General features: G+C 41.7%; 1 protein-coding gene across 1 annotated transcript; it reads right to left on the bottom strand.

The window, feature by feature from the left end:
- Positions 1 to 551: 551 nt before the first annotated feature.
- snx21 (sorting nexin family member 21) lies at positions 552 to 12,613 on the bottom strand. The gene is made up of 6 exons (XM_073469918.1): positions 12,511 to 12,613; positions 7,056 to 7,390; positions 6,530 to 6,735; positions 5,986 to 6,127; positions 5,616 to 5,781; positions 552 to 4,922 (listed from the first exon to the last, which is right to left on the bottom strand). Exons 2-6 carry the CDS (start codon positions 7,357 to 7,359, stop codon positions 4,409 to 4,411), a joined length of 1,332 nt encoding a protein of 443 aa, XP_073326019.1. The 5' UTR covers positions 7,360 to 7,390; positions 12,511 to 12,613; the 3' UTR covers positions 552 to 4,408.
- Positions 12,614 to 12,616: the final 3 nt, after the last annotated feature.

Below are 12,616 nucleotides of genomic sequence, written 5' to 3'. Positions count from 1 at the left end.
GAAGTCAAAGGGACAAGAAGAATTAAAACACTTTGTTCTGAACGATCAGAGATGAATTAAGTCGCTGCTGACGGGTTTTGTTCCCTGTGTGAACGTGTCACAGGTGTAAATGATGGCTGAAGTCTTAATGTTATTTATAAAAACCTGTGATTCACCTTCTGAACATGTCCGCTGAGACAACAACAGAGCACGCTCAATGTGTTCTCATTTGTAAGTTAAACAAAAAAAACTTCCAGCTCAGAATGAAGACATCAGACAAATGTCTGAACTCTCCTGACTCGGCCTTATTTGCAAAACCATAACTTCCAGAGGACATGTTAAGATAATTTGAGACTTTTTCAACCTTCTTAGAGTCTCAGTTGAGCTGCATTATGTGATTAGCCTAGCTTAGCATAAAGACTGTAAGCAGGGGGAAACTGCTAGCCTCGCTGCATCAACAGAGAAAAAACAAAACATCATCCAACATCTCCACAGCTGACAACACGGAGCTACAGGCCTCCAGCTCAGCTGCCTGTTACAGCTCAAAGAAATAATGAGAGAGAGAAAAAACGTATTTGTAACAAATTTATTCCATAAAATATACCTGAAAATATACTTGTATGTAGCTCTATGAAGCAGTGCTGCAGGCTGCGTCTCCACTGAGAGCTGCTGAACGAGGACGCTCACCTTCAGATGTTTGTTTGATTCAGTGGAAACGCAGCCGAACACAGAAACACAACAAACACATTCAAAAAATAGAAAAACCATCACGTATCAAAACGTAAGATTCTGATGCTGCAACACATCTTTAATCTGAACTGCTGAATTCTGGTAAATGATTTTTATAAAAGGGTAATCTGTTCGTAATTCAGAAATATTCAGATGTGTCTCCAATGTGATGAACCTCAAACTGCCTTTTCTAACACCTTCAAACCCTGATTCACATTTAAAACCATGGAAACCTTCAGTTAAACACATTAAATTCATTTCAATACGTGTTGTTTCTCGACTGCGTCCAAACCAGCAGGATGATCGTTTTTGGGGTAAATATTGAGCTTCATGCAAGAAACACTGCAGAGTTTAAACGTCAAATAAAATAAAATAAATAACAAATAAAACATAATGTAATATTATTATTTTGTTTCCCTTATCAGGGTGAATTTTTCATTTAAATTTAGATTTTATTGTTTTATCTCTCTCAGATCTGTGTCACTGAAACTCAAAACGAACAGAGCGAATCACTGAGCTCTATGCTGCAAATTGAGGGCGACGATTATGTTAATAATCAAACTTTACAAACAGACTCTGACTTGATGATTTATGAAGTTTGTGCAGTTGAAGTGTTGAATCAGAGAGACTGTATGAACATCTGTCCTGAGTGACCACCTGAGATCTGATGTCACCTCCTGCTCTGTATGAAACAAACCTGTCCATCAGTGGGACAAACAGACTCCATGTTTCTACTCAAAGACAGAAAGAAGTTCATGTTGAACATTTGCTGAATTCACAAGAAGGAACAAATAAGTCAGAATCAGTCAGAGACAGAGTTTCACACAGTTTATAAAGTGTCTCCAACTCAACAACTCACTAAATTGAGAGATTTGTTAAGGGAGTCTGGGGACAAAGAAGTCGCCTATACTGGTTACTGTTTAGTGTATTTGTAAAATGTGACATGTTTAGATCAATAAAATGTTTCTTCTTTCATAAATTGAGTGTAAATGGTGAAATCAGTGTAAACAGTGTGTTCAAACAGCTGCTAAATGTTGGCAGGTAAGACTACCACTCAACTCTTAAAATCACATCATTTGTTAAGGGAGTCTGGTGATGTTGAAACAGAAACACAAACAGCTGCTGCTAACAGAGCCAAAACATGTCATTTACATTCCCAGAGATCGGATCTCAAATGGTTCAGCAAGTGGACTTTCGATCTGTCTACGTGGGATCAGATCACTCAGGACAGATGTTAATATCAGGTCTGAACAGCTTCAGTCTTTTAAAGTTTTCTTGCATGAAGCCCGTTGAACCTTTTTTTTTTTTACTGGCTCTAAAAGTTAAATTTTGGTTTCAGCCTTTGAAAATCCACCTAATTAAAATATAAACTGCAGTAACGGAGGCGACAGTCGTGCTGTTAGAGAAGGACAGTTTGGATTCAGTGTCCTGTAACGAGCTGTGTGATGTGTTTTTAGGTATCAGGAAAAATACAATGTCAGAAATCTCTAACAGTCACAATGTTCTGAACATTTCAGGACCTGTTGGTTCTGTATGGATCCCCCACGGGGTCAAGTAAGAAATAAAAATACTGATGATACTTTTTGTAAACAGAATAAAATCTTTTGTCAGGATGCAGAGAAGAAGAAGCAGGAAAAGAGAGAGCTGCTCTGAAGAAGGCATCGCAGTAAGGCTGAATATATCTGAGTATTATTGTAACTGTGCATATTGTTGCACTTGTATAGTCGACGTCAGTGAGGAGGCGACAGGCGTAGAGGTGACACCGACTTCATATGATGTGAATCGCTTGTATCTGTACATGTGCATAGTCTATAATGTTAATGCTCATTCAATCCTCTGGTCAGATTTAATGCTTTATGATTTTCCCGTGTGTTTCGTCTCTAATGACTTCGTCTCGTCCCTTATTAATCGTTTCATAGCAGCGTTAAAAACCTCGTTCTTAACTCTTCACATCGGATCATTTCCTCCAAACAGACAGAAAACTTTCAACCTATCAGATTATTTACACTCTTCAGACCATTTACACTCTTCCTGCTCGTGTAAATCAAGTCCTCACATCTATATTTATCCCTTATCAGGTCATCCACTCCAAACCACACGCAGAAACACGTATTCATCACTGAAAAGCAGCAGATTTTTACATGAACGTATCTGATGGCGAGCTGAAGTAAAGACTAAAATGTTTTTATCAGATAGAAATCTGTGCAGCTGATGTGATGTGATGTGTGCGACAGGAGAAACGCTCTATAAGTGCTTTAATGTCTCGCGCTGATAAAAGGTTGAACAGTGATTTAATGCCTCTTTAACTGTTCACGTCACAAACTGCACCAGACACGACGCTTCAGTTCAAACTGTCACTGCAGGTGAGAAGAACCAAGATGCTGTTTTATGATTTAAAAAGTGCAATAAATACATTTCTTCCTAAAATCTAAACTGGAATCTTAATCTCAAAGTAAATCCTGTAAATAATCCCGATGATAATAATATAATAATAATAATAATCTGTTAAAAGTTATTTAAGATTTCACAGAAAAGTGCTAAACAGAGACGGAGTGCATCTTGGTTTCCTTCTGAGGATTCACAAGATGCAAAGCCATCTTCAAACTCTGCGTAGTTAAACTGATCAGCGAGAAAAGCAGCTGATCGACTGAAAACAACATTGATTATTCGTGTAGGATCACAGTGAAGTCAGAGCAACTCACACTTTGGAGTAGAAACCTTCTGATCTGAAACATCAGAGCGTGATCGCTGATCTCTGAGCTGCTTTAAGGCTTCAGGAGTGTGACTGAACAGATGAGTGATGCAAAGGTAATGACGAGTGTTACGGCCACTGAGACTCTGAAGAAGTTGCAATATTCTGATAAAAGAAGTTTTAAATTTGAGGAAAAGTCAAAATATGATGAGAAATAGTCATATGTGAAAACTGTTATGCCTTTTTATTACAACTATATTTTTTAAATATGAATTTTTCTGATGTAATGCATGAAACTGACCGAATCACTCGGCCTCTCACAGATATATTAGTGTTGTTGTGTGTGTTGTCTAATAAGCGCTGATATAAAAACTTTTTTTTACAGAACACGATGCAGAAAAAGATGCTCGGTGTAATTTGTAGTTGTTAAATTCAACAGTGATGTTCATCGTTTCACTGCTGATCTCATATTTGACAGGTTGGTTGTTAAACTGTGTCGCTGCCACTTTGTGTTTGATAAACGTTTATATTTTTATACGTTTATATTCTGCTGATATATCAATACTGCCCTAAAAATCCAGTATCGGTCCGACTCTAGTTTAAAGGATTACGTTATTTTAAGCCAAACCACGATCTTTATCTCAACCTGACCGAGTAGTTTTGGTGCCTTTATTTTGAAAGTGTAACAGGACGTTGCATGCTTGTTATGAAAACCACAATATGAGACTATAACGACTTCTTTCTCCAAACTATTTTCATTTCAACTTTTTCTTCATATTGTGTGTTTTTGCAACTGTTATGAGAAACAATATTTACATGTATTGACAAATATGATTTTCTCATGACGTATAAAATTAAAAACTATTTATTCTTAATATTAAGACTTTTAAACTCGCAGGTGTTTCCTCCGCTCAGCGGCCGCAGCACTCGTCTCATAGCGTAGTGATTGTACTCTGCAGTGTGTGTGTGTGTGTGTGTGTGTGTGTGTGTGTGTGCGTGCGTGTTGAGCTAGCCCTCCCCCTCGCTCTCCTCCAGGTTGTGTTTGACCAGAAACTCTTTGATGGTTGGCTGATTGTCTAGCCCCGCCCACTGCTCCTCCAGGTGCTGCAGAAGCTCCTCCCACCGGCGCTTGTCTCTTCCTGTCTGCCACGACAGCCGCACCACCGCCCGTAACAACGGCAACAGGAGGGGGTGTGGCCTGTCTATACGCTGCTGTGATGAGTCATGCTGGTCAGTCTGTGGGTGGGGCTTATCTGTGAGTGGGAGGGGCCTGTCCTCTGTGTGAGTCTCAGTCTCGGCGGGCGTCAGAACACGGAGGGCGTGGTCACAGTGATCCCGGGCCTCCTCCAGCTGGTCCACTTCCTGGAAACAGCTCGACAGCCCCACCAGGGTGAAGAACCAATGGGAGGAGGTCGGGGGTGGGGCCTGAGCCTGGTTGTCATAGTAACTTGCCCAGCCCAGTTTGTGTTGCAGTCTCTTGGCGTTGAGCAGCGGACCCAAGGCCTCCTGGTAACGTCCCACCCTCAACGACACAAGACAAACTCAAACTACCAACAGTGGAGCTACAAGTCAAGAAAACTATAAAGTCTGTCTCATTTATTTATCAAAAATACTCACAGAGATGGAAAAGGACATAACACAAGTTGCACCCGTATCATTTCATTATTCATTGTTTAAGATTTATATTGATATGACCTCTCCTTTCAATACTTCTTATTTGTCTGGTACGTTGTTGATACTTGTTTATTTTTGGGATGCTTTGAATGAAAATGACTAGATGAAGAACAGGACTGACAGGATTTACTGCCCGGCAGGCACCGAGGGGTCGGTTGCTCTAAAAAAAAAAAAAAATATATATATATATATATATATATATATATATATATATATATATATATATAGATAATTTCATGGCACCTGGAATTCAGAACTTTCCCAGTTCATTTCGTGGATTTTCTTGAAAAATTCATGTTGAAATTTTTGACATAATTTTATTTGTTTTTCAAGAAAATCCACGACATGAACAAGGAGGGCCGAGGTGAGTTGGTATGAAACGACCCAAACGTAAAGTCCAGTCCTTCAGAGCGCTGGGACTCATGTGTATCGCAGGCGATTCAGATCAAACTGAGCATAAACATCATTTTAATATTTCAGCTGGTCAGCAGTGTGATGTTTCGATGAGTTTGAGGTTGAGACAAAGTTTCATATGCGTTACCTGATGAGCAGCTGTCCGGCCTGCAGGTCAGTCAGGTAGAAGAACTGCCGGACACACAGCGCCGCCCGCAGGGTATTAAGGGAACACAGGTGATACAGATACTGTTCGAAGGCCCGGCTCCTCTTGGCGATCGTCTCCGCTGTGAAGTTCCTGCGCAGCTTCTTCCCTGCAGGCATTAAAACAGGAAGTGATTTCTCATCGCTACAGCAAACCAGAGACAGTCGGAGCAGCAGAATTCAGGACTTTCCACCTGAACCCTGCCAGGCTGAGGATTCAAACCAACAACCTCCTCATCACCAGCGTGCCTCTCTGAGTGCGAATGAAAACAGCCTCCGTGGCTTCACGGTCAAACAGATGAATTTTAACTTACGTGGGAAACAGACGCGCTCCATCTGGTCTCCATGGTTACGGCGCAGCGTGGCGTGGAGCCTCTGGAAGTCGGAGTACCGGCGGGTGATGATGGCCGGCGTCTTATCGCTGCCGCCGGACTGGATCACGTGGATGGTGTACAGCTGGAGGGAGACAGCGGCAGGCTGAACGGTCTCGTGTGGTTTTCTGTGAGCTGTCTGGGCTTCACATTGTTATTGATGAACGCAGAAAATGGAGGTTTGCGATATCTGTTAAATATCTCCTCTAGGCAGAAGCTACTTAGGCTGCCCAACTTTAAATAAGTCAGCCTGGAGATGAAGCTGAAAGGGCAGACTGACAGAAGTGGTGCATTCAAGTGCAATCGTAAAAATTACATCGTAAGTCAGTTCACAGTGAGGATGTTTGTAGATGTTGTTAGATTTTGTAATTTTTGACAACTAGAAATAAATCAGAAAACAGTCCCTGTGTAATAATCCTGTAACACACACACACACACACACACACACACACACTCATTATCATCATCGTCAGCTGTTTGAACTCACCACATATTTGGAGGAGCTTTCCTGAACCACGCTGGCATCCGTCACCTCGAACAACAAGTTGTCAGTCAGTCGCCTCCCGGCGGGGGTGGGGCTTCCTCCCCCGAGTCCACGAAGGCTCCTCCAGCTCTCCTGAAGCTGCCGCGTCAGCAGGGAGGAGGAGGAGGAGGGAGAGGGGGCTACTGGAGACACGCCCACAGGACTGGTGTCTGAGCAGGACAGGTGAGAGAGGGGTCAGGTGAGTGCCAATCTAAAGTGACTTTAAATCTACTGTACATGAATCTGTTGGTGAGTATGTAAGGAAACGTGTTTTAGAATAAAAAGTGAGCACTGGACCTCAATTAATAGAAACAGATTTGTTCCAACGATACTGTGAATAAAACTGTCAAAACATTGAGGCGCTTGTGTCGTTTGATCTGACCGACAGAATTGGACCTGGAACACTCGTATGAACTAATATCACAGGTAAGATTGTGAAAATGCTCGTACATGAGCATCATCGTGTTAAATGAGCAGAGCTCCACCTCACCTGCGCTGCTGAGCCCCTCCTCCATCGACTCTCCCAGGAAGTCGGAGTCACTGTCCGGCCCTGAGCCTTCGCCCTCAGCTCCATCCTCTCCTGCTCCTCCTCCTCCTCCTTCGCTGTCGAAGCACAGCGTCCCCCCGAGCCGATCAGTCACACACTCCTCCTCCTCCTCCAGCTCCGCCTCCCAGTCGTCCTCTTTAAACTCCTCCTCCTCCTCCTGGACGCCTCCTGCTTCCTGCTCAGGTCCCGCCCCCTGACCATCTTTAAACAGCGAGCGCTTCAGACGGTCCAGCAGCCGGGACGCCATGACGCCGCCTGGCCACCGCAGGGGGGAGGGGCTGAAGAAACAACAGGGAGACGTTAAGAGTTAAAGTTCAGTAATCATCTAACTGGGGTATAATCGAAAAATTGTTTTTTTATAATCGAAAATTGTTCTATTTTTTGCAGTAAAGTGACGTTAGAGTTTAGTTAGTTAGTTTAGCTTAGTTAGTTTAGTTTTAGTTTTAGTTTTAGTTTTTTAGTTTAGCTCCCTCAGGGGATCAGGCCCCTCCAGAGGCTCACCTCATAAATCTGAGGGCTCGTCAGTAGGGGTGTCACGATTCTCCAAATCCTCGATTCGATTTGATTTTCGATTTTAGGGTCATGATTCGATTCGATTCTCGATTTTTTTCTTTTTCTTACAGCACAGACGCCTATGCTATTTTCAGACTAGTCTAGTCTACGATCATTGGTTTTATTCATCAAATTTTGTACAGTAAATCTTATTTCAAAAGTTGGGCTACATGTAAGTGATGCAATTTCCATAATGTATCACATTAGGCACTAATGGTCAAATTTAAATTATTTATTTGCAATATAAAGGTAACAATCTTGTTTTCAACAACAAAAACAAACAACAATGAGACGCTTCCTTTAGCACTTCTGCCAGATTATCACTTGTGTGTGCTTCATAGATGGGGCGAGTTTGAAGGACTGGACTTTCAATCTCCCAATCTTTATTGACGTAGTGCGCTGTGACGGTGATGTAACTCTCAGTTGCTCTTGAGGTCCAGCCATCTGTTGTTAAGGCAACTAACTCTGCATTGCTCAGACCCCTCACAACTTTTTCTTTAACGTCTTCATACATGGAGGGAACCACTTTTGTTGTAAGATGCGACCTGCTGGGCATACTGTAGCGTGGCTCAAGTACGCTAATTAAATGTTTAAATCCCGTGTTTTCCACCACCGAGTAAGGCTGCAGGTCTGCTGCTATAAATAGCCCTATAGCGCTAGTTATAGCTTTTGCGCGAGCTGAGGTCTGTGGAAGTTTTATTGCAAACGAGGATTGAATAGTTGGCTGGACCAGTGATGGTGCTTTCCCAGCTGTCAAATCTACATCTTTGTGATGCCGGCGAATGTGTCCTGCCATGTTCGTAGTGTTTCCCGTGGCCGGGTATGGTACACGCGCATAGCATATCTTACACACTGTGGTCTTCTTGTCAACAACGCGAACGTCGTCGACATAACTCACCGGGAACGCAAAGTATTTCCATACATGTGATTTAAGAGAAGCAGGAGCTCAAGCTCCGGTGCCGCGTCTCCTCCTTTATCTGCACTCGCCATCGTGTCATAACCTGCAGGATAGGTAACTAGCGGCGTCGGCTACAATGTGCTGCGTCATTTGCGTAACTTTGCGTAGTGTGCGTAGCTTTGTACACGGGGAGGGGGGGGATCGTCGATCCTCTCTTTGACTTCGATGCTCGAGATCGTGACGTAATTTCGATCGATTTCGATAAAAAATCGAAATCGTGACACCCCTACTCGTCAGATAATTAATGGGAGAGGAAAGAAGAAAAAACTTTGGCTGATAATGAGTCATACACATCTGAAACGAGACAAAGCACGAAGTTTGGGCCGATCCAAACATTTCATCTCATCGGTGTCCCGTCCAACATATTCTCGATTCACAGTATTATCCCGATAATCATCAAAATAGTCTTAAAACATTAAAGTAAAAATAAGGAAACAGAGGCTTCAAAATAAATCAGGAAACTGATATAGGACTGTGCTTCAGTCAGCTAGACAGCTTTACCGAGTCCTTCATGTGAGGACATTTTATCCACCATGATCAGCTTATTGTTGGTGTTTTCATTGTGATAAAACCTTTTATTGTCTCGTCCCTACAAAGAGACCCAACCAGACCAAACCCACGAGCCAAAAGGCTGTGACTCACCGGCTTCATCCTCTTGTTGTGTACATTTTATTGACACACAAATATCAACAAATGTAAGTTTGCTGAAGTGTTACAGGAAGTTACTGAGGTGACTACATAAAAAATGAAGTTGCATTCAGGCGTACAGGACGCTGCGGGGTCTGATGAATCCTGTGGCATCAGATCTGGACTTAGACTCGTCTACTCGCCGATTCCTGTTCCAGCATTTTAGGCATTTCCGATGCTGGTGTCGCCATCGGAGCAACCCTGGTGCTTAATTACTTTCCACGACTGTCTTTAGGAGAAGTCTTTATCAACACAGAGTATTCTGCAGAGAGCAGTTTCCTTCGGCCTGATTAAAGCTTTGTGAAATCGATGTGTAGTGAGAGCTTTCCTCCACATCGCTGTGTGCAGCTAAAACAAGAGAAAGAGGTAAATGAACACGTCTCTGATGAGAGATCAGAGAAAGTCAGACCAGACACTCTTCATTCTTCATTTTATGTCCACAGTAAATATCAACGGGACGTTCACTTCCACAATCCAGGTCACTGAAAAAAACAACCGGTCACATTTCAGCTCCGCAGACAAACTGATCTACATCGGAAACAAACCGGGCCGAGCAGCAGCAGGCCGAGCTGGCTCCGGTTACAGAGCTGGCGGCCGCTCTGAATGGAAATCATGTCACACATTAATAATGCAGCAGCTTGCTCAGTCAGCCTGCAGCCAGGAGATCCACACACACAGCGAGTTCTCGGCCTGCAGAGCTTCACGGGATCCTTCCGTCACGCGTTCAACATTTTGAGCACATCAGGTGTCTCCGTTTAGGAGGACACACACCTGGCAGCCATCAGAACAGTTTGTCTTCCCTCCAACTCCAGGACACAAAAGTTCAGCCCGACCTGCCGGAAACAAACGTGAACCACCGACCTGCTCACACAACACAGGCGTCAAGACGACGGACGATATCAGCCGAGCACAGATACATCGTATCGGCGTATATGTTGCCTAACATGTGCTGATATGATCAATTTTTTCTGAAAGATCATAATTACAGTTGCACGATATGGATTATTTTAAGCCAATACCAATAACTGATCATTTTCTGCTTCTCGTGGCTGATACAGACGAGATAATCTCTTATACACACTGTAAAGAGAAAAGATGGATGATTTAATATCTAATCTTCTTCGTCTTCGTCTCTGTTTATTTGTTAACCAACTTTAAAGATGCAAACAGCCACATAACGTATCAGAGTTTTTAAGTCAATGAAAACAATCTTCTTCATATCATCAGCTCTCGTTATCAGCTTGAATTTCACAGATACAATAAATAGCGGATAATATAAATTTCCCAAATCTGGGGCCAATAATTTGTTATGTATCGTGCAACCATCATTATAATACTGAAAAAGTTGTTTGGGATCATTTATAGTATCTATTATACGGCTTATATCCTGACAGCCTGTGGCTTTTATATCTTTTTATATATAGTCTATACTGTTTATACTTAAACCTAATAATAAACTTTATTTATAGTCAACTGTCAAATGATGTTCACAGTTATAAGTGTTGTTAGTTATTCAACAGCACCTGTTTTAAATCATAATAGCATTATTTATGGCATCTTATTAAAAGACACACAACTAGAACTAATGTCCAATGTTTTAATAATCTTTTATTCATAAAGATAAATGTAGAAAAACTCTTTACTTCTTATTATAATGAAATCCCACTTTAGAAGATCTCTATATATTGTTAGAAAAAAGAAATCATCTATGTAAGGCCTTGATCCATTTCTATTTTATTTTCCCATTTCCTTTATTTATGATAATAAAACAGGGGGAAAGGGTTTTTAAAACATGTTTTTGCCTCTGTATTAAAGTTTTATGTCTTATTTTATGTGTTAAGAAGTTTCCTTTGTAACTGAATTTAATTGTTGCCTTACAGTTTGTAAATTTGAACACAATCACTACAAATCAGAGGACATGGAGGGAGTTTGGGTGGAAAAATGTAACCCATTATTTTATTACACCTAAAATACAGAGTAAACAAACTGTTGGAGAATATGTGGAAATAATGAGGCAGATCACACTCACACATTTTTGGGAATGTCATGAGATACAATCGTTTTGGGTAAATGTGTTATAATCGAGGACGTTCTGGGATATGTAACACCCAAGGAATGTAAAGTTATGTAACTTGGAAGAATAAATGATTATGTCACTGGTAGTGATCGATATCTAACCAAGATATTATTGATCAGTAGCAACAAACTGGTGCCAGACTGAACCCCCGACTGTGGAGCAGTGAGAAACTGTTAGAGGTCGATGTGGTGGAGAAGCTTCAGCTCAGACTGAGAGGAAATACTGAAGAAATGGATGATTCATGACACAGTGAGTAACTGATGAATTCATCTCAAGATGATGGACTCGTAAACTCCCTTTAGATCATGGACACTGGTAACCACGGCTGTTTGTATTTGTGTTTATTCTTCTCTTTTTACTTTGTCTTACTTTGTTTAATATTTCATATCCTTCCAGTTGTAAATTGACAATCTTACATGGATACTGTTTTTTGTTACATGCTCTGAAATGTCCAATAAAAATTAGAGTTACACATTTTGGGGGGGAAATTTTCTAAAAAAAAAAAAAATCATATATATGTGTGTGTATTATACATATATTTAAGTATATATATATATATATTTAAGTATATAAATATGTATATTCCAAAGCCTTGTTCCAGTTTAGGAGAACAGGAGTTTACGAGGCGTCCGTAAAGGTAGCGCACCGGTCAGTTAACTAGTTAGCTATAAGTATTGCGGTTAGCTAGCTGGTTAACACTCAGATTATAAAAGTAATTAACGTTAAGCGCAGTTACAGAGAAGCATGTTGATGAAGGGACCGTGGAGGTAAAGTAGCGAACAAGCTAACAACTTTGCTCTTTTCCTACCTGTTAATGTTTATAATGGGATGGTGACAGTAACTGACTCACTTAGTTAGCTAGCAGCCAGAGTTCAGTCACTGACCCACTAACCGGTGCCTGAAGCTTGTTCTGACGGGTCCAGTTAATCCTTCTCAAGTAGAACTAAAGTTTAAATCTCAAACTGGCGGATTAAAACCGGACGGTCCTGTTTCTGTTCTGGCTGAATGAAGGGGCTGTGGTGCTAACGGCTAACGAGCTAACAAGTTAGTTTGCTGTCAGTGTGTTCTGGTCTTTATGGACCCAGAACCGACTCACGGAGCACTGGGACGTTTGGATCACTCACCCCGGGCTCGACGCTGACTGTCTGCGCTCCTGTTAGTCCATGTCAGCGGGGGAATGCAGCGCTTGAAGCTCCGGTCAGGACCTCCGGGCTGGACCGTCCTGCTGCT

Source organism: Pagrus major, chromosome 7 (assembly GCF_040436345.1).
Source record: "Pagrus major chromosome 7, Pma_NU_1.0".
Taxonomy (NCBI): Eukaryota; Metazoa; Chordata; class Actinopteri; order Spariformes; family Sparidae; genus Pagrus; species Pagrus major.
This window is presented reverse-complemented; position numbering and strand designations above follow the sequence as displayed.

What these genes read in the sequence shown, in the direction of transcription:
- snx21 (XM_073469918.1), bottom strand. Translation starts at nt 7,359, where the DNA reads ATGGCGTCCCGGCTGCTGGACCGTCTGAAGCGCTCGCTGTTTAAAGAT. An exon ending in GGAGGGGCTCAGCAGCGCAG is followed by an intron (nt 6,736 to 7,055) that starts GTGAGGTGGAGC and finishes TGTCCTGCTCAG; the next exon opens with ACACCAGTCCTGTGGGCGTG. An exon ending in AAAGCTCCTCCAAATATGTG is followed by an intron (nt 6,128 to 6,529) that starts GTGAGTTCAAAC and finishes GTCTCCCTCCAG; the next exon opens with CTGTACACCATCCACGTGAT.